General features: G+C 41.1%; 3 protein-coding genes across 6 annotated transcripts; 2 read left to right on the top strand and 1 right to left on the bottom strand.

Moving 5' to 3' along the window:
* The first annotated feature begins 3,412 nt into the window (after window positions 1–3,412).
* On the top strand, window positions 3,413–7,383 carry LOC111239881 (dnaJ homolog subfamily B member 5-like). The gene is made up of 4 exons (XM_022769809.1): window positions 3,413–3,634; window positions 4,310–4,568; window positions 4,936–5,489; window positions 6,471–7,383. Exons 1-4 carry the CDS (start codon window positions 3,527–3,529, stop codon window positions 6,702–6,704), a joined length of 1,155 nt encoding a protein of 384 aa, XP_022625530.1. The 5' UTR covers window positions 3,413–3,526; the 3' UTR covers window positions 6,705–7,383.
* Window positions 7,384–11,513: 4,130 nt separating this feature from the next.
* LOC111239888 (ATP synthase subunit alpha, mitochondrial) lies at window positions 11,514–16,869 on the bottom strand. Its single transcript, XM_022769826.1, has 11 exons — window positions 16,743–16,869; window positions 15,161–15,236; window positions 14,824–14,993; window positions 14,428–14,601; window positions 13,728–13,894; window positions 12,928–13,228; window positions 12,573–12,797; window positions 12,387–12,494; window positions 12,154–12,298; window positions 11,883–12,033; window positions 11,514–11,745 (listed from the first exon to the last, which is right to left on the bottom strand). Exons 1-11 carry the CDS (start codon window positions 16,800–16,802, stop codon window positions 11,667–11,669), a joined length of 1,656 nt encoding a protein of 551 aa, XP_022625547.1. The 5' UTR covers window positions 16,803–16,869; the 3' UTR covers window positions 11,514–11,666.
* Window positions 16,870–18,632: 1,763 nt separating this feature from the next.
* cunh18orf25 (chromosome unknown C18orf25 homolog) lies at window positions 18,633–27,693 on the top strand. 4 transcript variants are annotated; one of them, XM_022769800.1, is made up of 5 exons: window positions 18,633–18,829; window positions 20,484–21,389; window positions 26,346–26,516; window positions 26,976–27,090; window positions 27,218–27,693. In XM_022769800.1, the coding sequence occupies exons 2-5, from the start codon at window positions 20,522–20,524 to the stop codon at window positions 27,405–27,407; spliced, it is 1,344 nt and encodes a 447-aa protein (XP_022625521.1). In that variant the 5' UTR covers window positions 18,633–18,829; window positions 20,484–20,521; the 3' UTR covers window positions 27,408–27,693. The 4 variants fall into 4 exon arrangements, with proteins under 4 accessions (XP_022625521.1, XP_022625522.1, XP_022625524.1 ...); XM_022769801.1 differs by having other exon boundaries at window positions 20,487–21,389; XM_022769803.1 differs by lacking the exon at window positions 26,346–26,516.
* Window positions 27,694–27,876: the final 183 nt, after the last annotated feature.

The following is a 27,876-nucleotide window of genomic DNA, read 5'->3' on the forward strand; positions in this document are numbered from 1 at the left end:
TATGGGAGAAATAGGATAAGAAAAGGGGATGGATATTTTTGTTGAATTGAGGGTTGTCTGATTAGTTACATGAAAAGACTTATATCCAAAAACCTTTTGTGTGGATCATAAATTTGCATTTTTATAAGGAGGAAAATAAACAACTACAAAATTATACTGTGCTGTAGTGAAACCATAATGTCAGTGCTAAGAAACAGTGGACAGAGGATAGACTGTAGAAGAAACTGAACAGAGACAGAGAAACCGAACATTATCTCTCTGAATAGTGCACCATTGTTTCACTATAGCAGATACTTTAACTTTAATTTGTATCATAACCATCATAATTAAATGTGGTAACGTTTAGGCCTGAAAGTAATAATTACTACAATGGTCATGAATTTCCTACAACCCAATGTGACATCTTAAAATTTCTGTTTTGTCAGACAAAAACTAAAAACATTCAGCTTACCATCATGTACGACATAATGGCTGCAGGGACAGCAAACAGTGGCTGGGTAAAATCACATGGCTGTGTGTCTCTTTCATATTTTATGCGGATGAAATTTCTGTCTATCCCACATCTCCACCCCATCCTCATAACTTCTCACGTAGAGGCCTAGGCTGTGTTAATTAGCTTGCTTGTTACCTACCCGAAGTTAACATATTTGAGCATGTATATAAACTTTTTATCAAAACTATCAAGCATTCAGCCACATTTGCTAGCTAGCAAACATGGACTAGACCAGCCTTGCACAAATCTTTCTAATTTATTAACGTCATAAGGCCCGTTGGCCCATCCACGGACCCACCAGAAGGTTCTGAACTAGACAGGCAGTACCTCCTTAGAGCCTCTAGAATTGAAATATTCAGTTCATTTTGCACTAACCATGAGCACATTAATCGGAGCAGTGGCTGCCTACCTTTGAGACATGTAGAACTCGGATTCTCCCTCCATTCCGCCAATATTTATATTCCTTTAGTTCATAAGGGTCCACAGATCACAAAAATCAAAAGGGTTTTTCCATAAAAGTATTCCAGCTTGTCTGCTGTTGTTTGTTAGCTTTCTGGCTACAGAGTGGAGGCAGCCCTGTAAATATCCAATGAGATTTCACTTTAGGAGGGTCTGGAAGACAATGGTGTAGCTGAGCGTAGGACGGTCATCTCATGCTGCATTCGCTTGCACTTGGACATTGGAGTTTCACTCTTGTAAACGTCTGACCTTCCACAACTTTTTAGTTATAGACTTTTAAATTTGACTGTCTAAAACTGGGGTGGCAGCCGGGGTCAAAAGGTACTTTTGGGAGTTGCAGCTGCATGTTGGCTCAACACCTTACTAAGACAATTTATGTTGGTTTTTCCTGTCAGTTGTCACCTGTCTATATTTGAACTGTTACCAGACAACACAAGGTTTTTAACACATTCAGTTTTTAACACATTCAGTTACATAACTTCTACAGCTGTTTGCTGTAGGTTATTAAGTGTCTCATTTGCATTGGATTGCATTCATGGTCTGTATTGCACTTTATTACTATGCAGAACTACGGGGGTGGATGCAATTACATGAACACCTGCACAGTCCAAATGATAGAAGAACCATTCAGTAAATACTGCCTCTGTAAAGCGTACTGACCTTTTCAGTGGAGCTCCATTAACACAACCGTTTGGGTCCAAGTTGATTTCAGCTACAGGAAATAAAACTGGATACATTTAAAGTGGTACTCAATGGAAACTTTTAAGGCTGTAATTTGTGGTGGTAAATTTCTAGGTTCTTTCTCCCCAACATCTAACTCTTCTGTATTTATGGGGGCTTGGGGATATGATATAATGCAATCCACAACAACAGAGAACAGCTACAAAAATTGTTGAGTATTTTCATTATATACAGCTTTATACTTCTACTCTGCCAGGTTTATAGAGTTACTGGTTACTTTTCAGATTAAGATTTTAACCTAAAATACAACACTGTTGAAGACTTAACAAGTGGTGCTGTTTCAGATATGAGCTGTCAGATGTTCAAACAAAGAGTGATGTGTCCTCTAAACTTCTCAGATAGTTTCATCATCATCCAAGCTAGAGAATGAATACAAATGTGTGCTATGTTGCTTTGTTTTTTGTTCTTTCCTACTAAGAAAGTGTTCAAATATAATTCACTCAATAAGTACAAGAATATAGTCTAAAATGTTGTTTTTCTTTGGACATTACATTTTTATGTAAAATTGTATTATCTGTTGTTTGTTTCTTTGTTTGTTTTGGGAACTTTACAGTTATTTATTGATTTATTTACTTTGAATATGGGGAATATAATATTTGAATGTAGAAGGGCATAATAAGCTTTGCCTTCAGCCTTATCTGTTTTAGTCTCATTAAAGAGGATATCACATATCACATCTGTTTATTGCCCAAGGATGAACTAATAGATAAAAGATTAAGATCTATTTAAATGTAAGTATTCAAAGTAAAAAAATAAAAAATCATCTCATGGCCCCTCTTGTGACTCTTTTGAGGGCTCAATCCCTGGGTTGGGAACCACTGGACTAAACTACCTAACTGTATATAAAGCAGTTCAAACTAGCTCCACCTAGACAAGCTATAAGAATAAAAGGCTGCTGATGCATCAATATTTACAATCTAACAATGTGATGTGTAGGAATGCATCAGTCACAAAGGCCTTTTTACTTTAATAGGATTTTGAATGCATTACTTTTACTTGCAATTGAGTATTTTACATGAATGTATTGGATGTGAGGTATTCTTTTGCCACTGCTTTTTCATTAAAATGCATTAGACTGCATAGGTGTTCATGTTACTGTGTCAGCCCTATGTAAATACTTACTGATCACATAATCTAATCTCTACACATGCTTAACTTCAGGTATCACTGCAGAATTATAGGCTACTTAAAATAGCTATAGTAAGAAACAGGTTGTTCACTTTGATGCATTCTCTCACCTACAGCAAAGTTAAATAGGTTTAATGTTTGAAACTGATATTCAAATGTACAATATGTAGCCTACATAAGAAGTCACTTGAGGACAGGGGCTCCATCAGTGAGCGGGAGACTGTCTAGAGATTGTCTGGGCAGCAGCAGGGTGTTTTTTTTTATATTTGTATGTCTGGTTGTTCTGTTCTGTTCTGTCTGAATAAAAAAAGTACTCTCTGTACTGAGTCGTGACTGTCTGCTCGGCTCTGCCTTCAAGAACTCCGGAAGCAAGTCTCCAGATGGAGAAGGAGGCTGCAACATCCGCGTGATCATCGCAGGAGCACCAATGGCCTTGCACCGAGCAATCTGAGGACACCGGCATCCCCTGCCGCGCGTGAAGAAATGGGCGGATCCGGGGAAAGCTCGGTCACGCTGCGTGGGTGGGTGCGTGTATAGTAAAGGAGCTGCCGCGGCGGTATTTATCAGAGAGCCGAGGAGAGCAGAGGAGAAGAGCAGCAGCAGCAGCAGACAGGACGAAGCAGAGAGATTTCAGCACCAGCGCGACCGGACAGCGACACGTAGCCCCACAAATACAATACAAAGAAAACTTTCTAACTGAGCATCATGGTTCTCATCTGGACACAGTTCGGTATGAAGCACAAAAATGTCAATGTCAAGTGCAAAGTGCGAGTTATGCACAGAGGCGACAGCTCAGGCTCATCATCATCAGCGGTAAGTACATTTTTTAGAAAGTTTCTTTTTCAAGCTTTTCATTTTTTGCTTCTCTTGTAAAGCCTCTTAAATGATTAATGACTTAAATTACATCAAGTTAAACACACAGCTAGAATGCTTAAGTTTCATACAAAGCGCGTTATATAAGTTAATTCGCTGATCCACCGGCACCTTTCTCTATAACTTATCCTCACTATCTTGTGTCTGTTGCCGTGGTTTCATTCAAATGCAAGAGTCGCCTATTCCCGTTCAGCCAATCTCTGCAGAGAATCTCGGTCGTTGAGGGGAAAGTCTTTTGCCCCTCACACGACTTCCCCCCTTTTGTCACGTTGTGTTGTGCATCAGCCTGTAAAATTCAGGGATGTGCAGTTGCATAGCAGCACAGAGAGATAAGCTGGTGTTTTTGCTGCGGGGCTGATTCTGCTGCATATTTATATAGATGCTGTACATCAGTTACTGTGGGGGTTGCTCAGCCATTCTGTGCTGTATTCCAGGGGGTGAATATTTTAATTTACATGCCTATTAGTTGTTCAGTCCTTCAAAGCATCTAACCCTTGAGAAGACCATACATCATTGCCAAAAAAGATTTCAAGACTTTAAAGACAAAATAAGTGAATTGTTTGACCGGGTTTTATGAATGGTTCAATGAATGCATGGCTGTTTTTGCTTCTACAGGAAAGCAGCAGGTCTGAGCAGGACACACCCTGCCTGTCCATCAAACCCACAGGCAAGGACTTCTACAAAATCCTGGGTGTGGCCCCTGAATCCAATGAAGATGAGATCAAGAAGGCCTACAGGAAGATGGCTCTCAAGTTCCACCCAGACAAGAACAGCGATGCTGATGCAGAGGACAAGTTCAAAGAGATCGCTGAGGCCTACGAGATCCTGACTGACCCCAAGAAGAGAAGCATATACGACCAGTTTGGAGAAGAAGGTGAGAGTGAGGGAGACTTGACACTGTTGGGACTTCATTTACATGAGTTAAATAGCTTAAAGAGTAACTGTCATCTGGCTAATTGGCGTGGCATAAACTGCTGCACTAACTGTTCATGTCTTCATCAATGCTAAATACTGATGAGCAGGGGGAGAATCATGATTAAAACACCACCACCCCTATTAAACCAGCCAAACATGTGCAGCATAGACAGCTGTGGGGCTGATAAATTATTCAGGGAGCAGTGAAAGAGTTTTCCTGAATATTCCTAAAGAGCTGATGTTTAGTAAAGGCAGAATTTGCATGAAAGCAGCATCAGATGTGCAGAAATTTAATTTAACTTTTTGTGTTTTCTCTGTGTTTTTAGGCCTCAAAAATGGAATGTCACTGGCAGGCCAAGGCAACGTTTTCCGCAATAATTTCCCCAGCGACCCCCATGCCACCTTCTCCTCCTTCTTCCATGGTTCCGACCACTTCGACATCTTCTTCGGCAGTGAAAATGACGGTGAAGATGACCTCTTCAACCCTTTCAGACGGTTCACCTTCAGCCACGTGGGCGGGTTTGCCGGCAATGAGGGTGGGCTGCGAAGAGGCCAGCGACGCCTGCAGGGCGATGCAGTAGTGCACGACCTGCTGGTGACCCTTGATGATGTGATGCACGGCTGCACCAAGCACGTGAAGATCACCCGCAGCCGGCTCAACCCTGACGGCCGCAGCCTGCGATCTGAAGACAAGGTGCTAAATGTGGTGGTGAAGAAAGGCTGGAAAGCGGGGACCAAGATCACCTTCCCCAGGGAGGGGGATGAGACGCCCAACAACACCCCTGCAGACATCACCTTCATTCTCAGGGATGAGGAGCACTCTCAGTACAAGAGAGAGGGCTCCAACATTGTCTACACGGCCAAGATCACCCTCAAAGAGGTGAGTTTTCTGCATTTACATCAGGTTTATCAGGCTTAAGAGTTTGACTCCCACAGAGGCCATCACTCCTGACTAAATGAATGATATATTATGAAACATATGACTGGTGTATACGTAGATATACTAGGTAATTCTTCCAACCACTTACACCTACTCAGAGAAAGGCTAAACTCCGTCCACCACTTCTTGTCTTTATATAACTGTTGAATAATGCGTTTTCTGAAATACCAAAAGAAATCAATTACTGAAAGGCGTCAATAAAACGTAAGGCAGAAGGTCTGGTCTCTGCCAAAAGCAGGGAGGGTAATATTTGATTGTAGTCTGAAGACAGTACACAGTGTTCTCTTATGGGCATCTGAGCCCCCAGTTTACAATGGGCTGACAGACCCCCGCTAACAGAACAGCAGCAGTAGCCTGCCAACGCCTCCGTTACCTCATCAGCCCCTGTAGAGAGAGAGAGAGCAGGAGCTAAATTTAGCCTCAGCACTGACTGCCCCCACGAATCGCACTTCACTCTCCCTCTCTACTATGTGTGCCGCAGACTCCTCTGCCTGTACGAGGCAGGCAGGGAGGCGGGTTTTTTTTTTTCTTTTTTTTGGCTCGCTCAATCTCTGGCTCTCACTTCTACCAACCCACACACAGATTAGCAGGGTAGCAGTCACAGAGACTGGCATTTCAAAGAGCTCCTCCATCTTCCTATGGCTCCCTCCAGTCACTAAAGCACTTAACTCCCACACACAGCCAGTAAATAGAGCAGCAATTATAACATCTGTAACACCAGTTTGTTGCATAAGTGAAAATCCTTATGCTTTTAGAAAGACAGAGACTCCATATTTATCTGTTATGCAACATGACACTTTTATAGATCAGGCATTTAATTTATTTTTTTGTTGAGTGTTCTTCATTCCAGTCCATTATGAAACTTGTTCTAAATATAACAGGTCTACAGGACTAACTTTTTATTCATTTTTTTGTCTCCAGGCTCTCTGTGGCTGCACTGTCAATGTCCCCACACTCGACAACCGGATGATGCCTCTACCATGCAGTGATGTTATCAAACCTGGTGCCGTCCGGAGGCTGAGGGGCGAAGGTCTGCCCCTGCCCAAGAGCCCGTCCCAGAGAGGCGACTTGGTGGTGGAGTTCCAGGTGCTCTTCCCCGACAGGATCCCACCACAGTCCCGCGAGATCATCAAGCACAGCCTGGCCCAGTGTTAGTCTGCTTTCTTTAAACCACAGGATTGGCACAGCTCCACCATGTGTGTATGTTGTTATCAATTCACAAACACAGCCTTGCCCAAGGTGCTAACTATCACAACCAATCACAACCTCTTCTTGTGTTTGGAAATGGCAAGCAGCGCTGACGTGAGTTGTAGTTCAGACAGGACTTTGTGAGGAGACTTTCTGCAGGTATTAGGCACGATGCACCAATGCCACATGAGCAGTGAGTTCAGAACTGATGAACAAGGTCTTTGGTATCTGAGGGCGTCTATTGACTCAATAGCCTTTGTCTTGAATGAAAAGGTTATCTGTACTGTTATACTTGCAAACCTATAGCAGGATATCAGTGTGCTATTCAAGTCTGTAAAGACTTACTTAAACCTGAATGGTAGAAATGTGAAGTAAAAAAAAAAAAACTTTATTATAGTTATATGGTTTTCATATGACTGATCTTTTGCATTGATTTATTACAATAGCAAAATGTACTTGTGTACAAAGATCTACTTTGTGTACAAAATGCAAAAACATTGTCTCTAAGAGAGATTCATCTGTCAAATGTTCTATTGAATTATTTGAAATGTTTGTATATATTCTGCAATGAGCCAGCTGTTGATGTATTATTACCTGACATAGGCATATTTGGAAGCATGAAAAATAAATAAAAACTATAATTTCACTTCTGTTCTCCACTGTTCTTTTGTGATAAACATGCATTTTGCAAGTCAATAAGTGGACTACAAAAGTCCTCGACAAACTATGAGACATTGCAGTCCATAAAAATCACAATTCAGTGCATGAAAATCTTCCAGTTCACTGCAGAGCTTTTAGATGCAGTGATGCAGGAGTCTGATCTGACCACCTGCTGCCACCTAGCGGTGATTGGTTGCTACGACAAAGCGACACATCCTGCAAATAATGAGACACACCTGCTGCTGTGTAATTTGTGTGGCTGCCAGCTTGAGTGCGCGTTACCCAGTGGTCTCAGATCAAACCTTTGCTTTGATAACACTGAGAGTATTAGTCCACAATGACGAAGACAGGGGCGATAAAGTCACAAACAAACATTTGGAGACTGTATGCATTTGACAAACAGGCTGGCATGTTGTTGTTAGATACAAAAAATCCTTTCAAACTCAAAAGTAGTCCACATTGATTGACACATCAAACCACCTGTGCTTTCCGAGACAACGTGAGATCTCAGCTGAGGTCAGCAATTCTCTAAAATTAACCTTTTCAATCCTCTGGAATGAAATGTCGCACATAAGTCAGACCACACCATCAAATCTGACAGAAGGTTACCCTGTGACAAACCTGACTTTAGTCGTCCTTCTGCTCATACCCTGCGTGGTCATCCTGCTTCTGCTCAACTGCCTCTTCCTGGGATACAAGTTACTGATCCTGTCAAAGAGCAACAACAGACAGAAACGAGAGGACGCAGAGGAGATGCTCTTACAGTCCACACTGCAAAGAGTCACCAGAGAACCCTCGCTGCAGGCCGGGAGGAGAGCGTACATGTCTGTGTCGGAGCCTGTCCTGCCGCATCCTGTCACTTCTTCCAGGGCTTCATCCAGGGAGAGGGTCGGGGTGGATCACAGGATTCGTCTCTTAAGGCCAGATGGTGCCACCGGCTCAGGGTCCCTGAGGGCGCCGAGCACCATCCGGGCCACTTCCTCTGCAGCTGGTTTCACCCCAAGACTTGACCTGCCATCCGGCTCACGGACTCACAGCGTCAGCAAGGCGGGCTGGTGTAGAAGCGCACCACTGTTACCGCAGTCCAGTGACTCAGAGGCCGAAACCAGAGTGAACCTAGTTCCACCAAACTCTCCCACGGTGAGTGATCAGCACCTAAACGAACCAGGAAGAGAAGTTGAAGTTGTTCTCTCACAGTGGAAATTGACAGGTTCAAATCCCAGTAATGAACTATACAGCTTGGGGACCCCAGGGCAAAAATGAGCTGCAATCCCTCTACTAACCTACTCTTCCTCTCTGGTCATTGTGTACAGGGGTTTCCCATGGTAATATGATTAAATACAAATTCTTAAATATGCACCATGTAAGCACAAAATTGGGTAAAATAGTGAAGGTGTTAGATTTTGACACTGGGACTCAATAAGCAGGACCCACCTTTAAGCCCTTTTTATGTCTGTTGATATTTACTTCAGTGTTGCAGGGTCCCATAATAAGCAGACAAAGTTTCAATTATTCAAATTACCACAAACTTACTGCCATACCTTTGTCTGTGGCCCCTGGGACAGTTGCCCAGTCGCCTGGTTGGTAGTCCAGCCGTGCTACACAGTGAAGATGATACTCCAAATTTCATTATATTTTGAATATTGAAAATTTTTGATTCTGATCTGTACATATATTTTATTGTCAACACATAATAGAGATATTTTGACTTATTGTTGTAAAATGTAGAAAAAATATAATGTTCTGAAATGATAATATCTAGTGTCTCTTCTTGGTGAGTTACATGTTCGTGTTGCATAATATTGATCGGTTAGTAGGCTGGTTTTGATTTAAATCAGTTACATCTTAGTTTATTCATGTCAGATATTTGACACCCACACATTCTAGTAATTAATCCAGTCTCTCTGTTGATCTCATCTTTGGTGCAAAAGCTCTCCTTGCTGCTTCTCTCCTGCAGGTTTTAGAGCACATGTCAGTCACTGTGTTCAATAGGCCTTTATAAATGTCACTGCTTATACTACACCCTGTTCTGACTGGTTTATGCCAAACAAGTCAATGCACAGAGCAATAACTGTAAAAGCTTTCATTATTTATTTTCTTTTTTTTTCCTTTGCTCACAGCAGGAGATAGAACATGTGGGTTATATTTGTCGGAGCAGCCCGTACGAGATGCTGACAGATGTGAACCCAAGTGTCGCAGTGCACGTGTTTGACAAAGTAGATATGGAGTGTGAGTACACCAACCTACCCTCAGAGATGTCTTGCCTGAACACATCTGCAGTGGGTCCTGGACTCGACAGCGACTTTGGTGCAAGTGCAGGTACGCTTCAGTCTTCTTCAGCTGCACTGTAATCAATATGACTCTCATTAATAACCAATGTTACTGCTGCATCTAACTGGCCGGTAGACAGGTAGACTGGGAGCACAGTATAATTATATTTTGAAGCATCTTGCTTTCTGAATGAAGTCGTGCAGGGAGCAGTTTTACTGGTTTAATGGAAAAGTCGGGGGGAGTACTGATTGAAGTCAGTTACATGCCCCATATAATACTGTATAGGTTCTATATCTAAAGAATTTGAGTAGTATATTATAATATTGGGTGAATCTACTGTAAATAATTTGAGGCAGCTTTTTTGTAAGCAAATGAATATGAAAGTGTCCACGTGCTAGGCTGTCAGCTGCACTTTAATTTGTTATATATGAGGTGACACAAAGGGACTCGCAGGTTTTAAATTTGTACCCGTGATAATTCTATTTAAACAACGTCGTGAAACGTGAATTCTTTTCAGGTGTCTCCCTGCGGATTTTGTCTGCAGACAGTGACGGTCTGTCCAACGGTGTGCTGGCCTCAGCTTTGGAGTGGGATTATTATGACCCCTGCTACGTCAAACAGAATAATGTCCCCAAACATAAACACCACAGGCCTGCAATACACACTAAACAGTACTGGGTGTGATATAAGTACTTTTAATGATTATTTATTTTTATGACTTATTTATTTAATCTTATTTAAATAACTTATTTACATTTCTTTTTCAGAAAGACACTGATTTAATTGATGTATTTAAATTGACTCACTAATAATCACTACGACTTTACTCTAGTTTGAATTTTTTTTTTTAATGTCTTCACTCAGCAACGTTCAAATTGTGAAATATTTATTATGCACCTTCACTGACATGACTGTGAAATGTTTACTGTGCACCTTTCACTTATGTTCATATGAATTATTGTCACCATTTTGTAACTTCAGGGCTGTTCAGACAGTTCTGGATTTCATAATCATTCAACACATTTGATTTATAGTCACTGCTTTTGTTGTTTTGTTTTGATTCACTCTGACCAATAAAGACTAATTTAGGATTTGATTAAGTGCCTATTGATTACTGTCTATTCCACTAAATAGACAATGTATAAGTATTTTAAGAGGATTTTTCTGATTGACGCGTCATGTGCTGCTCCTCACCAGCAGGAGGCACTGTAGTGTGGTTAGTGCTAGTGTTTGAGTTTTTTCATGATAGGGAGCCTTTAGTGTTGTCTTATACTACATTGTGAAATATTAGTGGATAATCACTAAACACTTAATGGTAGCTTTTATAAATACAATATAAAAGACATAGCTACCAAGAGGCAACCTTTCAAGGAGTCGAGCAAAAATAATATTCATTGAAGAGGGATATTCCAAGTATAACATAAAAGCTCCTCATCACAACCCTCATGCAGGATTGCAGCAATTCCATACATGAGAATGACCTCAAACATTTACTTCAACTTAAAAGTATACAACTTTTCTACATTATAATCAAAGATTAGAATTGGATCAGAATTGTCAGTCAATGACGTTTTCATTTATACTTGTGTATATATATATATATATTTACTGCAAACTGGCTTCTGAATGACATGTGGCAACTAAAGCAGCATCTCACTATAATCTCCTGAAGTTCTGCTCAAGAAATCTGAGGATGGATTTTGAGAAATAGTTCATAGGTGTGGTTTCAATAATTTTACTGTGTTATATGATCAGTATGAATTGCAAATCATGGTGTGAGAAAACATAAGTTGATGTATATTACAAGTGACAAAAGTGCTCTGAACACCAAAAGAGGCGATAAAGTCAGTTAGTTGGAATACTTTATTCTCCGTTAAGAGATGTCTGTACATTAAAGATCAAGTGCCACTTGAATGTTTTCTTGGTTCAAGTTCATAGAAAGTATAACTGACGCTGCACTATGCAAACATGAAAACAACTAGACCAAAATGCATCACTTTACTCAAAGCTGGAGAGGAAAGTCAACACAATCTGCTTGAGTTTGGCATCAGATGCCTCAGAGATTTTGCCATCAGCCCTGTAATGAAGGAGAGATTGGTTACAATACATATGCAAATATAAATTACAATGCAAAAAAAAAAAAAAAAAAAAAAAAAATATATATATATATATATAGTATCACACATGCTTCCACCTCAAAGCCCTTTAACTTACCTAATAGCTGCCAGCAGGTCTTGGTGCTGGCTCAGTATGTGCTGCAGGAACGCCTTCTCGAACTTGGTGATCTTGCTAGGCTCCATTTTGTCCAGGTGTCCCCTCACACCAGCATAAATGACTGTTACCTGCTCTTCAATAGCCATGGGAGCTGCAGAACAAAAGTGCACAGGTATAGTAGTTAAGACAACGCTGGAATTGACAGATTTTCTGAAAGACATGTCCACGTACTCCATTTTCAGCACTGAAATGAACAGTAGCAGTAACTCACAGTACTGCCCCTGTTTGAGGAGCTCAGTCAGACGAACACCACGGTTCAGCAGCTGCTGAGTGGCAGCGTCCAAGTCAGAACCAAACTGGGCGAAGGCAGCCACCTCACGGTACTGGGCCAGCTCCAGCTTCATGGTACCGGCCACCTGATGATGGACAGAAATCAATAAGTCAGAATCAAAGACATTAATTGTGCCATGAGCCGGGAGATGGGTGATTAGAAGCGAGACTGACCTGCTTCATGGCCCGGGTCTGGGCAGCAGAGCCGACACGTGACACAGACAGACCCACGTTGATGGCTGGACGAATGCCCTTGTAGAACAGCTCAGTCTCCAAGAAGATCTGAGTGAGAAAACAGCATTTAGATAATGGTTTGGGATTTCTCGTGAGATGAAGTATGATGACGAGTCACTCACTCACCTGTCCGTCTGTGATGGAGATGACATTAGTTGGAATGTAGGCTGAGACGTCGCCAGCCTGTGTCTCAATAACGGGAAGGGCCGTGAGGGAGCCGCCACCGAAGTTGTCGTTCATCTTAGCGGCTCTCTCCAGCAGACGGGAATGCAAGTAGAAGACGTCTCCTGGGTAAGCCTCACGACCGGGAGGACGACGGAGCAGCAGGGACATCTGACGGTAGGCAACAGCCTGTAGAAAGATAACACACGAGGTTGGGTTTAACTCCGAACTAAGCTTTCAGAAAATTATTCAGAGCAACTGGTTTTTCCATGTGTTAAAAAGCTGCTATAACAACCAGATTAAAAAAAATAAAACTCACCTGCTTGGACAGATCGTCGTAGATGATCAGGGCGTGCTTGCCGTTGTCTCTGAAGTACTCTCCCATGGAGCAGCCGGAGTAGGGAGCCAGGTACTGCAGCGGAGCGGCGTCAGAGGCAGTAGCAGACACCACGATGGTATACTTCATGGCGTCAGCATCAGTGAGCCTCTTCACCAGCTGAGCCACAGTGGATCTCTTCTGGCCGATAGCGACGTAGATGCAATACAGCTTCTTCTTCTCATCAGTTCCTTCGTTGAAGCGCTTCTGGTTGATAATAGTGTCGATGGCAATTGCAGTTTTGCTGCAACACAAATTTCAAGACTAAGAAAACGCTCAGAGCAACAGAGTGATGAGTGTAACACAACACTGTTATTGTGCTGATGAATTAGTGCCATGGACAAGTACATTATACTAAATTTACCTTGAGGTTTTTTTTTATTTTTACAACACCTTTATTAGCAATGGGCCAGTATTTATTCATGCTGGCCACGCCCCTGGCTATAATTTGAGATTCAGCCATTATTTGAATTACAGGCTCTGAGAACATGCAGTAATTAAAAATCACTACACCACCTTCGTCAAGTGCATTTGAAAGCCTTTTAAGAAAACAACCACAGAAGGGTAAATTAGTCAGACTGTCGCATTATGAATCACTTTCACAGAATTAATAAAACTGTGATGAAACAACAACAATAAAACACAAAATATAATTAATACCTAACATTCTCAATGTATATTCACATTCGTGAACCAAATGCCACCATGTGCTCAAGTGTTCACTTTAAGCAGAATCCTCTTACCCAGTCTGCCTGTCCCCGATGATGAGCTCACGCTGTCCACGACCGATGGGGACCAGACTGTCCACGGCTTTGATGCCGGTCTGCATGGGCTCCCTCACAGAGATACGGGGGATGATACCAGGGGCCTTCAGACCCACACGCCTGCGGATTGAGGAGCCAAGGGGGCCCTGTGAAGAAAACAGTTAAAGAAAAAGTGATTGAGTGCTATCAACTAATCTCTTATATGTGGCTAAGACACTATTCTAAGGAATGGTGCCAGAACTCCCTGTCCATTAGAGTTGAAACCATTTGTTGCTTAACTGATAAGTTAAGTAGCTTGACAGAAAACCAATCAGCAACTACTCTGATAATCAATTAATCATTTTAGTTATTTTTCAAGCAAATACACCAAACTTTCTCTTTATTTAGTTATCTCAAATGTGAGATTTAACTCTTCTCTTTGTAATATGTGATCGTAAACTGAATATGTTTACGATCACATGAGTTTGGTCTGTTGGTGGGATGAAAAAAGCCATTTGAAGATGCCATCTTGGACTTGGAAACACTATAACATTTTTTTTTTTTTTTACTTTTTTTCTTACATTTTATAGATGAGCAATTATCTGATTGAGAATATAAATCAGCAGAATGATAATGAAAAATATTGTTACATGAGAAACACTGAAAGATGAACAAGCTTAAAAATTAATTATGTCATTACCTTTCCATCGATGGCATTTCCCAGAGCATCGACAACACGGCCCAGGAGCTCTTCACCAACAGGAACATCTACAATAGCACCTGTTCTCTTGACAATGTCGCCCTCCTTGATCAACTTGTCATTACCAAACACCACAACACCAACGTTGTCAGGCTCCAAGTTCAGAGACATGCCCTGGAGAAGAGAACAACAGTTACCATCACTTTCCCTTTTAAACAGCCAAGGTACTGATAACATGTCAATGGTATCTAACAACCTCCATTTAATAAATCAGCATACACTGAGTTTGATATTGATAAATTACTTTTTTCTCTCTTTTTTTTACCCATAGAGGGGAAAATGAGCAGATTCTTCTGTGCAGAGGTCACTATCGAAGGATAACATCATCAGACATACCTTCAGACCAGAGGAGAACTCCACCATCTCCTCAGCCTGTACGTTCCTAAGACCGTACACTCTGGCAATACCATCACCGATGGACAGCACGCGACCAGTCTCTTCCAAATCAGCACTGGTGTCAGCTCCCATGATCTTCTCCTCCAGGATGGATGAGACCTCGGCTGTGCCTTTAATGGATGTAAAACGTTCACTGAGCTAAGCTCCGCTAAGAAAAATCTTTAAATGACAGATGAGTCTTAACCGAACATATTTGGAAACCTTGTTGGGTAATAATGTTACAAATTAATTTATTTTCTTTAGCAGTAGACCAATAAAAGTTTCCTGAAATACTGACCTGTTTTCTGCAGCCATGGTCTGGTGGTGTGTAGATTCTTGGCTCCTACACAGGCAGCAGCAACGTTCTTGGATACCTTTATGACAAAGGAAAGAAGTAAAGGAATGGCTTTTATCCAGTCCAAATAAGTGCAGCTTGTTCAAGTGATCAGAATTCAACACATACAGTTATACACTTTATTGGGTATGTCCAGCCAACACTGATTCAGTCTAATAAAACATCCCTAATAAAACTTATAAGCTGTTTTAAGGCATCTTCTAGCCACCTGGATGAAAAAATTATCTGTTTGGTGCACACTAAAAAAGATTTTTAACCTATTTCCCAATTTGCAACTACATGTCCAATAACAAACAAAAGATGGTGGCCAGAAATGACATATCTTTGCTTAATCTCTACGATGTGAACCAAAACTTTTTCTTAGTTATAGTTGTATATTTTGATGTTACTTTCTATTCTTTCATCTTTTCATGCAAAATAACATCTTGCTTTTTTTTCTTGTGTTGAGCAAGGATATATGTAACTTGAAAACTAGTAGGTATGATTTGAACTATGGTATGTATGGTATTTTTTCAATACTTACCAGTTTAATTACTACAGTTCTTAACGATACAACTATATTGATATGTCGTGCACAAGCAGCATAAAATGGATAGATGGATTAAACAACTAAAAGTGATTTGTTATTAAAAGTTATTGCTAAAAATGACACTTGCTTATTAAGAGACAATGACCTTCCTAGCCTTTGCAGCTAGCAGTAATGACAGTGTTTGCAATGGATCAGATGATGCTGACTTAAACTCCAAAACAAACAAAAAGATTAAACGGCCTCTGGCGGCACAATCCACTCTCACAATAATCCCCCTTTTAGTTTATAGATGTATAACATCTCCTGATGGCCCTTCATTATCATTTTACCACTATCATAACTATCTACAACATCACAAATGACCATACAGTTTTACACATTCAATAAAACATTATAATCTCCATGAGGATAGTACTTATTGTAGGCCCGTTGTATTAGACTGCATTAGCTTTAGGTAGCTGTACCTAATAAACTGGCAACTGGGTAAATGAAAACATTTGTTAAAGGCCTCTGGCCGTGCAATCTGCTGTGTCACGGGAGAGTCCTTAGCAATAATACATTATAGACAGAATAGTAGAGTATCTCTCTTAATTTCAACCCATATTACAAACAGCAGTGAAATGACCTATAATGCAAAGCTAAGTCTGGCAAACGCATTTGCAGTGAAAGCCGGCATGCGGAGTGAGGCAAACCTGACCTTCACCAAATTATTTTACTGCGCTTTATCTTAGTCACGTCCATTGACGACGGACCAGAGATTGGTTTTATCGTAGAGTCACCCTTCATAATGTGCTGCACGATCTTGAAGGCGGCTTGTTGCTGTCTGTCATCTAAAAATGTTAACAGTGCGGGACTAGCAACGTGAAGGGCCCGGTGTCCTACGTGCAAAGACGTATGAATGCACAACACCGCCATAAGCTTTCGTGTGAATAAATTCGGATTTTTTTCGACTGAACTCGACACAAATCGAAAGATAAAGAAGTTAAAGATGCTTACAAATCCAGCCCGTCGAGGTAGGGTGCGGGCAAGAGCCGCTGCGACGCGAACTGACAGCATGTTGGTATTCTGGGGGTCTGTCCTACTCCCGGAGCGGAGAGAGAAGGATGGCGGACGCGGAAGCCGATTTGTAGAAAGGTCACCGTGACCCGGAAATACTTCAAAATAAAATACCTCTTTTTTTCTCGTTTCGTTTCCTTTTTAAAATCGGCTATGTCATATCTCTATTTATAATTGACAATGAAATAAATAAATAAGTGAAATATATTAATCAGACATCCGATGATTAAACATCTAATAAATATACCCCACTAAATAAATGAGGGGAAAAATCTTTATTTAATATAACCTATTTGTTAAGATATTTTATTTAATTTTAGTCATTTATAATTATAGCTTATCTGGTCTTTGATATAACATGACTGCACATTATGATCAAGATCTAGCTTGGACTCCAGTAGATTGAATCAAAGAGACATGTTTCTAATAAAGGTATCTTAAATGAATGTATGCTATCATTACTCCAGATTTAAGCGTTAGACTAAAAAAATGTAACTATAAATATAGGCATTGGCTGAGATTTCACTGTGCTTGAGATTATGCTTGACAGTTATGATTTATGGCAAAAGCACCAAGATCTAGCTATTTATATTTATATTCTGAATTGAGCAGGGATGTAAACGATGTACGTATCTATTTGCTTTCATTTTATAATTTTAAATTTTTTTCCATTTATTGAAGTGTATTGCTCTAATGAAGTTAGGTTTATTTCTTAAGAAAAAAAAAACGTTTTATAGTAATTTCAACCAATCTGCATCATTGTGTTACACAATCTTGAATAGTCTGTATTGTCCACCCACTAGATGGCAGTGTATGTACCCATTGCACAATGCAGACACAAAGTGATCCAAAACATACAGTATATGCATGATATCAAGGAAATATATCAGAAAATCTTATATACAGCACAATTTGTAAGATTGATCATGAAATAACATGTTATGGGAAAAATGTCTAAGGTAACACATGATTTCTGGCATTGATAACATGAGTTAAAGAATATAGTATACTTGAGTTGGTAACACAATTTGAAGAAAGGTGAGACAGTCAAAACACCTGATATGCCCTAAAAGAACTGAAACACCTGTTTATTTGTACGCCTAATCTACTGTCATTGGGCTGTTGGTTTATTTTGTTTGTACAAGACAAAGTGCCAGTAGCAGCAGTCATTCAATGCAGTAAAATTATGTGAAATTTAGGTAGTGTTACAAAGCAGAACAGCAAGGACCATCCAAAACAAATTGGCATGTGCTCACACCCTGATGTATTAATATGTAATTAATAACATGTTAATTTATCAGTAATAATCCATAATAGTTGAATGCTTAGCGTCTAAAATGTAAAAAAAAATTGTGTTACAATTCCCCAAAGCCCATTGCTGCTATGTCAAAAACCCAAAGATGTTGAGTTTACTCTCATAGAAACCTAAACTAACATATATTCATATCTGAGAAGCTGGTGAATGAAATTTAGCATACATTAATTTTCAACAATAATGAATTGGCTATAGGCTACTCCTTTCAGATCTAGAGTAACCTACTGGTTGGTTTCTGTGTCTGTGGAAATAATTAAATTGCCAATGTTCAGTGGGGGTCCATGAACAAATTTTTACCCCGGGGTCCCCTAGGAGGTTAATCCGGCCATGCATGGACCATTTGTTAGGGTACTGGTTGCTCCATCCCTCGCTGTCCCTGCTTGTCTTGCGGTATTTTCTCACCTTGCAGTATTAATATCTGACCACAGGGGCGCTCGGCCACAGAGAACAGGCCGGAAATTGCGCACGTAGCTTTGTGAACGGCTGATGGAGACATTTTAAAATAAACACACAGCTAGCCGCTAACGGCTAACAGGGCTCGCAAAGGTGCGAGCGCACTGCGCCAAAACACGTTTAAATTCTTCCAAGTTTTAAAGAAGTGAAGTCTATTTTGCAGGGCATTGTTTATGCATCGTAAATCTAAGAGGCTACAAATTACCGAAGATGTCGAAAAGTCTGACACTGGGAAAAGAAGATTATAACTAACGCCGCGGTAAGTTAGCGCACCCGTTTTAAGCTAAGTTGCTGAGATAACGTTAGCTGTTAGCTGCTGACATTATCCTGCCTGTTACGCCTCTGGCTGGACAGATACTGCTTCCATTTATAGGATCTTGCTAGGCAGCTGTCCTGTAACATGATTATTTTTCCATGACTTGTCGTATTCTTCTCGCTGAGTTTCGGGAGTGTAAGGTTATGACCGAGGTTAGCTTCACTACGCAGCTAAAAGTAGTGTCTGGATCCGAGCCTGTGTTAGCCTCAGTTAGCCATAGACCCAACTAACTAAAGTCATTCATTTAGGCACAAATAAATGTCTGAGTGTGCACACACCAAGTTCAATATGGCTGAAAAGGTTTAACAGACATTAATGAAATCATTAGGCTATGTGAGGTGTAAAAGAAGATTCAAATTCAAAGTAAGAGTAACATTAATTCCGTTTACAAGCTAGCTAGCGTTAATTGTTCACCATCAACACTGATAAATGGACATTTCTGGCCAATATTGCATGGGAATATATGTTGTTTTTGTTATGTGAAAAGTCAACAGTTATGCAACATGTTAACTCGGTAGAAAATGCCCAAGTTGAAAATCGCTGTTTGTAAGGCTAGAAAAACAACAAGACAAAACGGTGTATCTATATGAATATAGTTTAAGTGGAGATATACTATTTAAATCGAAATATTTCATTTTTGGGGCTCTATGGTTACTGTACTAATAAATAGGGATATCTGTCTCTTTGTCCGTCTATCTGCCTTTCTTTCTGTCTTTCCTTCGATTTCCTCGATAACCGCTCATCCGATCGACTTCAAACTTGCAGTGGCGCTGATATCGAAAAGTGGCAGTTGGTACGTCGCTTGCGTTCCGCCGGTACATACTGTTTCCTCAGTGGTAGGCCACTGTCACGCCGGTACCGCCCCCTGATCCATATGCAAATCTAATGCCAGTGAGCCAGTTTTATGACCGTTACTACCATAGATGTGTATATATATGTTTTTCTCCCTATTGACAATGTTAGCCCAACATACCAACCTAAATAAATTAAAGTAATTTTCTCTCGTCCATTCTGTTGTTGGAATATGTATGCTGCTTTTGAAATGACAGTTAAGTAATCTCATATAGGCTTGGTGATGTATCCAAAGATTATATTAGAGCTAGCCTTAGCTAGCGGCATAAGACGTTTTCTACCAGCATAGAAAAATAGTCATATATTGCAAGGTATATTCACACCATGACATACAGCCATCACTCTGAACAGTTAAGTCAGTCATGAGCGACATCACAGAACGTTGCTTTGTGAGTTTGTAAATGGATCCCATTGCTCCCATCAGGCTACTGGCAGACATATTTTGAACAGGCACTGCACTATGACTAGAAGTTAATAATCCCAAATGAGACCTTGGTAAAGATCTTGTATTTGATACCAACTTTAAATTAATGTCTATAATTTGCAGTTATCTATTACACACATGGTGTTTGAAGTACTCACCTCAGATGCAGAAAGCCAGTGTGAAACCAATTACTTATTGCACTGAAAGTTTGTCTAGTTAAAAAAAAAAAAAAAAAAAGCTATTATGCCCCATTCTCTAACATCTATCATGTTGCAAATATTTAGAACCTGATTTTAAATTATTGATATGTTTTTCTTCCAGCAGGTGAGCTCCTGTCCAGGCACATTGGTCCATGTTTGATGGACCTTTGGGCTCTGGGCTCAACTAGCATGAAGATGGCTGATTCAGAGAAGGCAGAGGAATTTGGGGATGCTGAGTGCCCCCCGGAGTGCCTTGATGAAGCACAATCAGCCACGGCTTCTCTTCAGGGAGAGCAGGATGAGCATCTGAAAACGGAGACCACCACCAGTACCAGCTCACCACCAAGGGAAAAGGAGGCAGACAGCCCCTTGAATACAGAGGGTGAGCAGAGTCTCCTCTCCATGCCATGCCTGATGAAAGAGCTCCGCCGAGACTCCCCAGAGTCCCAGCATGCCTCTACAGGGAGTGACAAGCCTGTGTCTCGACATATCTATGAGAGTGACTCCTCAAACCCCTGCATGCTCTCCCCCTCATCCAGTGGCCACCTCGCTGACTCAGACACACTCTCCTCAGGGGAAGAAGGTGCTGCTCCTCCTGCAGGAGGAGAGGAAGAGGGCAACATGGAAGCCGTAAATGATCCTGGGCAGGCAGCCGGAAAGCAAACATCTGCCACGGCGACAGGGGGGAGAAAGTCTCGGCGGTCACGTTCAGAGAGCGAGATGCCTCCCAATGCAATGGCTGCAAAGAAAAATCGCTGCCAGCCCACTGTGGTAGCAGCAGGAGGGCAGGAAAAACAAACCAATGGCAAGCTGGGGAAAGTGAAAGGTCATCGTAGCCAGAAACACAAGGAGCGTATGCGCTTGCTGAGACAAAAACGAGAGGCGGCAGCACGGAAGAAGTATAACCTGCTGCAGGACAGCAGTACAAGTGACAGCGAGCTCACATGTGACTCCAGCACCAGCACCTCTGAGGACGAGGATGATGACACTTCAGGAGGTAGCAAGACAATCAAGACAGATATTCCAGGTAACATCCAGTATTCACAATACATGCCATTTGCACATTACTACCACAACTGTCCAGGGTAACAGTAGCACCAGCCACTTAAAATATCATATGTAAAACACTATCACATGGTAATAAAACAACACATAGTCCAACTGTATATAACAGTCACAGATAATTTGCCATCTGAGTCAAACACAGATCTTAACAATAAGAGGCTGCCTGTGTGACTTTAGATTTTCAGGCAACCTAAATCAAATTGTTGACCTTTCACATATAGTACGAACATTTCATGGGGCTGTTCAAAGCCTTTGTATCAGATCAATACAAGCACTGCTTTGTCTGTTTGTTTTTTTCTTTTTTTTCTTTTTTTTTGTCATTTTCTCACTCATCATCTGTCTTCATTCACCATATCTTTCAATACTTCAACTGTGTTTTTAGAGGGGCCTATGCCCAGTCACTTCTCGTAATACAATGTGTTTTGTTGGAACTTTGTCTCATCGTTTGCATGCTGTGGAAATCTAGTGGACATTTTTCAACTCATATATACAGAGCTGTAATACTCTAACCTATATTATGAGTTCTGCAATTCAACAAGTGAGCCATTTATAGCCCCAGCCTTTGCTGCAAATAGACAATGGTGTATGATCTCACTGTGTTAGTCTGACTTGCAAGACTCTGCAGCTACTGTTCAGCATTAATGTGTTGTAGAAATATAACCTTGTACCAGAGAGTTTATATTCGAAATCATATTTAGTGTGTCATTTCATTAGAAACAAGTCAATTTAAAAGGTTTATATAATCTTTTCTTTTAGTGAATTTCTTCATCACCTGGAGTCTACTAGGTATTTAGTATATCCTGCTTTTCTGTCTCTGCCTGCAGCTTTTGAATATTCCCTAGGACTATCATACACTTCACTCTGCCTACACAAGAGGAAATGAAGCTTTTTAGAATTGCAAACAGGTGGTTCTTTTCTCTATAATGGGTTCTGTAGCACCTTTTGAAAGTCAGATAGCTCTTGACTGGTGATGGCTGTGCTGTAAACTAAATGCAGGCACAGAAATGTCTAAACAAACACTGGCAGTATTGTATCCTTGCACATTAGTCCTATGTTTGTTCCCTTAGTAAATCTAATGTTTCCTGATGGTTGTAGAAATCTCTTGGGTGAGTTGAGTTCTCTTTAAGTAGCTTCTAGTCGGTTGATATTGGCCCGCTGCTCGATGCTGTTGTTGGACAAGTCATTTTGTTTACCTTAGGCTGATCTTTTCCCTTTGATTGTGTTTCTTAGAATATAACCTGTTGGGTTGGTTTTATTAGGTGAGTTTTCTGTTCCATTGAAATCAGGATTTAGCTTGTGATGTATGAGGGGTTTTGTTTAATAAACTATTGTTTAGCTCACTTAGTCTGTTTCCACAGTGGAACTAGTTCATACAGTTATAGAGTTTTGTTCAGGACAAGTATAGAGGTATTATATAAAGATGGTTTTAGAAGCAAGTACAGTTAGACATATTTGCTGTCCTTGCATCATAGGGTTGTAATTAATGTAATTAATTTACCCTAAATAGGTGTGTTTACCTCAAAGTTTCACCAGTTAACACATTTTCCAAACCACGACTGAATCAGTCGCCTGAGACATCCAGCTCCTTCCTTTAGGGATCCGTAGTACATGAAACGTTTCAACCATTTTTACATCCTGCACACAGATTTGAGTGCTACAACTGCATGATGTAGTCCATCAGCATGAAAGAGTCGATCTGCACGTAACCAAAAACAAACTGTCATTTTCTCTTTAATACAAAAGTCCACCTCCGAAGCATGAAAGTGCTACTGTATTTTCTTATGGCTTGGCCTCAATGTCTTTAAAGCTGGCTTCAGACGTGCATCGGAGAGATCCAGAGTGGGCGCCCAGATTCATGGGCTGCTGGACAGCGGTTCGTGGGACAGGAACGGCATCGGCAGCGTTCTGGAGGAGGCCATGACGCGCTTTGCCGTGATGCAGCGCCAGACTGAGGAGCGCTTCCGCATCTGGATGGAAAAGCTTGCACACCTCGACTCGGACAACGACTCATCCAAACGCTCAAGTGATGCCTTAGAGGGGCAGCAGCATCACTCCCAGGGGGCACGCCCGTCCCCGCCCAGTTCCTTTTTACCATCGTCAGAGTCTGCAGAGACTATGGCTGCCTACATGCTGGCACGAGAGAACAACAGTCTCACCCCCACCCCTATAAACAACAACATCCTACCTGAAGTGGTCACTCAGAATGGAAATCTAGGTGTTCCAGACCCTGGTCTCTTGAATGTTTAGATTTCACTTCTTCACTCCTTGCAGTTTCATACTTTGATCTTACCAAGTGTAGAATTAGTTGATGCAGAAAGCATGGCAATGGGTTTTAATAGGTAAATGATGCGAGGTCACTTAACGGATACACCATCAACATCAGTTGGGCCTGCGCTGGTCATTTGAACTTGACTGTGCAGACCTGAGGCCCAGTGCATCTGCTGGCACTGAATCACTGTGAGATTTGACATTCTGAATAATTCAACTCACCTGTTTGATTTCTGCAGCATCTGTGACACGGACACAGGACATATCTCAATATACTGTTGAGTCAGGGCTCTTACTGTATTGCTTATTGTATGGCTTGTTTGTTTTTGTGAACCAGCTGTACACACACATACACATATACATATACATATACACACACACACATACACACACACACACACACACACACACACACACACACACACACACACACACACACACACACACAGAGTAGCTGATTATGTCATTCAGACAGAATGTGCATTACAGCACCTGGGCAGCCATCATTACAGTGTTAGGTGGGGTGCTGCTGCTTAAGAGCATGTGCCTTGTCAATCTGAACTCATGCTGGGAATGATAGATAAAGCATCATAGTACTATTTCTTTAGAAATCAGGTTCAACACTCTACATAACCCTTCTTTCTCCTGAACTATGTTTGCACTTTGCTTGTGAATGGTTCAGGACTTTTAAAATCTTGTGACAACCTTTATTTTGGTGGCATAGCTTTACTAACATCAAAACATTTAAACATAGATATGCCTATAAATATAAACGCAATATACTAACCCACACGATTTCTTGCTTTTTAAAATCATATGACGTAATTAGATTAGAGTTTACATTTTTAATATTTGCCTTTCTGTTACATTTGCTGCTATTGCTGCCTGTGTGCAGTAACAGGAAACTAGTGAGGGAGGAATGATTCCCAATGTTATTTTTAGTAGCCTATGTATAGATTATAGGCATCAGATAAGGCATGGGTTCCTTTTATTGTGGCTATTAGCTACAATGTCAAGAGCCTCAAATCTTCACTCACTCATTTAATATTTGCCTAGTTAAATTTTTCTTTGCACTGGTCTGCCAGCTTGGCCTGTGTCTCCACATGGCACTGCGTGTTCCGAAGCTTGACTTTAAATGGAAAGCCCAGGCATCAAACTTACAGATACACAGCAGTAATACAGCTGCAGTACGGTGCATGGCAATGTTTACTGATTTCCTTAAAAAACGGACTGATCTGGGTGATCAAGTGGCCTTCTCTGGTTCAGCTCCTGTGGTCTTGGGTGAGGTGGAAACACCCCTCTTCAACCCTCTCCTCAAAACTGCTTTTACCGATGTAGATGACCATAGTGTCACAGTTCTTAACACTGCTAACACTATTGAACCATCTCAGACATTGATGAAGGAATCTTTGGCCTAATCATATTTATAGTTAGGATGTTAAAAAGTGTTTTCTGTATGTGTAAATGTAGCCCTATGACTGTCAGTTTTACAAAACATAAAGCTGATCGCATCGTTTCACCACCTGTTTGCATGTGATTTTATTAGTATCTAGAATGTGCAAGGCCAAATTAGTTCTCATCAGCAGCATGTGTGCAAGGTGTAGCTTTGCGTGTGCTGATAAATGGTGTCTGACAGAACATTTTATCTATTTAGTTGTTTTCTCTTGGCCTAATGGTTTTTGTTTCAAATTGTGTGAATATTGGTGTTTCTGTTTCATGGTGCATAATTACTTTGCCCTTTTTGGGTTTAAATGGATCCAACAACTGCTGTCCTGCATTTGTTAAAACTGAAATTACCTTTAAATCCACTGTTTTTGTCAACACGGTTAAGAGAGCCTCGTGCATACAATCACAACAGAGTGTGTGCATTAAAAACAACACTAAGGACAGTCCATTGTTTACCAAAGAGACTATCCTGGTTTACATTAGTCCTTTTTCTATCTTTAATACATGGCCTTTTACATTGGCAAGTGCTCGGTTTCTCTGGTAACCCTGGTACCTGCTTATTTCAGCCCAATCTACTATTCATAGGCAGTGTTCTCTCATAGTACACACTGTCCAGGCCAACCCCCTCACACATACTGTACGTCTGGATAGAAGTGTGTACGTGTCTCCCAGGGACTCCTTTGACAGGGTAGAACAAAGATACATGTTCCCGCTCTTCCACAGTTATTCTTCTGTTGTTAGGCTTCTATTATCCCACTACATTTCACTCACTGAATAAGATTATGTTGAAGTGTTTTGTAATGACTGTATTCTAGTGTTGTTTTATGTGAATGGCTGTTATTTTAAAAGCAATAAATGGAGAGAAAAAAACCCGACTGCTGCTGCAAAAGGATTAATACACCCCAAACACAACCACACGTATAATATAAAAGCCTCACCAGTGTAGCTTTGCAAAGTGATCATAATCTTATTCACAGTTCTAATTGTTCATGTTTTACAGCAGAGCGATGGCTGACTGAGCCAAAATGTTTTATTCTACTACTGCTTCTGGTCATCTGGTGAAATAGGGTGTGTTTCCTTGGGTATATTTTAGACGCTGCAGCTAGCACCACTTTGGATGCAGTGTCCAGAGTCTTGTCCAAACAGAGTCCCGCTATTCCCAGGCATGATTTGAATAATGAAGTGTTTTCTTTGTTTTCTGCAGACGGGCCTCCAGTAGTGGGTCACTATGATATTTCAGACACTGATTCTAACCAGGAGAGTATGAGTGTGGAGACAGTCCGGCCCACGGTGATAAAGCATGAGCTAAAAACACACAGAGGCCAGGATATGGCAGCTCACTCTGGGTGTGTAAGAGCTCTGAGCTCTATCTCAGGTCAGTTACAAACCCGGTATATCTAAACTGATAATTTCCACTCTTCTCAGTGAAGACAGGACATTTAGAGGCATGGATGTCTTCAATAAGTGGGGAAACCATCTTATTAAGCTCAGCAAGACGCCTTTGAAGTGCTACCCTTCATCCCACACTCCACTGGCTTGCATTTGGTGCTATTAAAAGTCTTGCGGCTTTGCTTCAAGACAAAAGAATTGACCTTTTATGACGGACTAGCCGGCATTGTGAAAACATGAATATAAAGTCCACAATTTATGTTTTGTCCAATGTGTCCCTCCATGCTGTCCAGTCAGCTTTTCAAACACAGTGTCAGATTCATCATTGTTTTGTTCTTGTCTGTGTCAAAGCAGCTGCAGTATTCATGTGTCAGCAAGGCCTGAAGCTCTCTACTGCTCCGGCTCTCCTCACAATGTGTGACTCTGTTCCTCTTATTTGTTTCAGGCCACATGGAGGCAGAGCTGTCGCACAAGGAGAGTTCTCAACACAACAAGGGCCAGATTAACGTTGCTTCCTCTGACAGCGAGGTGGAAATTGTCGGAGTGCAAGAGAAACCACGGTAAAGACTTTAAGAGGGGAAACTTTATCTGTAAAGTTTTATTTTTACTGACAGTGTGAATATCCCCCCACCCCAACGGTTTTACAAATGAATTCAAATTTTTTGAATTTTTTGTTTCTAAATCCAGATGCGCCCACCCATGCGGAGGTGTGATAAAGAGTTTGTCCTCCTGGAAGGAGAACTCAGTGGAGCAGTTAAACAGCACAAATCAACCACAGCTATGGACTACTGTTTCTCCTCAGCCTAACTGGGTGTCCCCTCCTGAAGTGGTGGACCTCACGCTGGACGAGGACACTGGACACAAATACCTACTTTAAACAACTTGTACACTGAAGACTCCTTTTTTTCTTTCTCTCACTCCTAATCCTCATCCCTCTCGCCTCGCCTCCATGTTACGGCTGAAATCCTTCCTAGAGTTGCAGCCTCGCCTGTAACCACTTGTGGACTCTTCCTGCTCCAGAGCACTGTTTGTTTTTAACTTACTGTTGAACAATCATATGTATCAAAGCCATTCTGCTGACGTGATTCCCTGATCTTGGCTTGTCAGCTATGAATTTAGTTGTAATAAAATGGCACAGCACTTCAAGTGCAGGTGGAAATGTATGTAAGAGTGATTGATCTGTCAATGATAGCAATATCCTCCCTTCATTTTATACCTCAGTTACCCCTTGATAACGGATGTAGGTAGTCATTTGGTGTTGTGTGCTTGCAAGCTATACAGTGAAAACTTCAAGTTGCTGCTTAAGAGCAGGTCTGTATCACAATATGGCTGATGACCCGTTTCAC

Source organism: Seriola dumerili, unplaced genomic scaffold, assembly GCF_002260705.1.
Source record: "Seriola dumerili isolate Sdu_G_001 unplaced genomic scaffold, Sdu_1.0 BDQW01005691.1, whole genome shotgun sequence".
Taxonomy (NCBI): domain Eukaryota; kingdom Metazoa; phylum Chordata; class Actinopteri; order Carangiformes; family Carangidae; genus Seriola; species Seriola dumerili.

What these genes read in the sequence shown, in the direction of transcription:
- LOC111239881 (XM_022769809.1), top strand. Translation starts at nt 3,527, where the DNA reads ATGGTTCTCATCTGGACACAGTTCGGTATGAAGCACAAAAATGTCAAT. An exon ending in CAGGCTCATCATCATCAGCG is followed by an intron (nt 3,635 to 4,309) that starts GTAAGTACATTT and finishes TTGCTTCTACAG; the next exon opens with GAAAGCAGCAGGTCTGAGCA. An exon ending in CGACCAGTTTGGAGAAGAAG is followed by an intron (nt 4,569 to 4,935) that starts GTGAGAGTGAGG and finishes CTGTGTTTTTAG; the next exon opens with GCCTCAAAAATGGAATGTCA.
- LOC111239888 (XM_022769826.1), bottom strand. Translation starts at nt 16,802, where the DNA reads ATGCTGTCAGTTCGCGTCGCAGCGGCTCTTGCCCGCACCCTACCTCGA. An exon ending in GAAATGCCATCGATGGAAAG is followed by an intron (nt 13,895 to 14,427) that starts GTAATGACATAA and finishes TTTTCTTCACAG; the next exon opens with GGCCCCCTTGGCTCCTCAAT. An exon ending in GACCTGCTGGCAGCTATTAG is followed by an intron (nt 11,746 to 11,882) that starts GTAAGTTAAAGG and finishes CCTTCATTACAG; the next exon opens with GGCTGATGGCAAAATCTCTG.
- cunh18orf25 (XM_022769800.1), top strand. Translation starts at nt 20,522, where the DNA reads ATGGACCTTTGGGCTCTGGGCTCAACTAGCATGAAGATGGCTGATTCA. An exon ending in AATCAAGACAGATATTCCAG is followed by an intron (nt 21,390 to 26,345) that starts GTAACATCCAGT and finishes TGTTTTCTGCAG; the next exon opens with ACGGGCCTCCAGTAGTGGGT. An exon ending in AGCTCTGAGCTCTATCTCAG is followed by an intron (nt 26,517 to 26,975) that starts GTCAGTTACAAA and finishes TATTTGTTTCAG; the next exon opens with GCCACATGGAGGCAGAGCTG.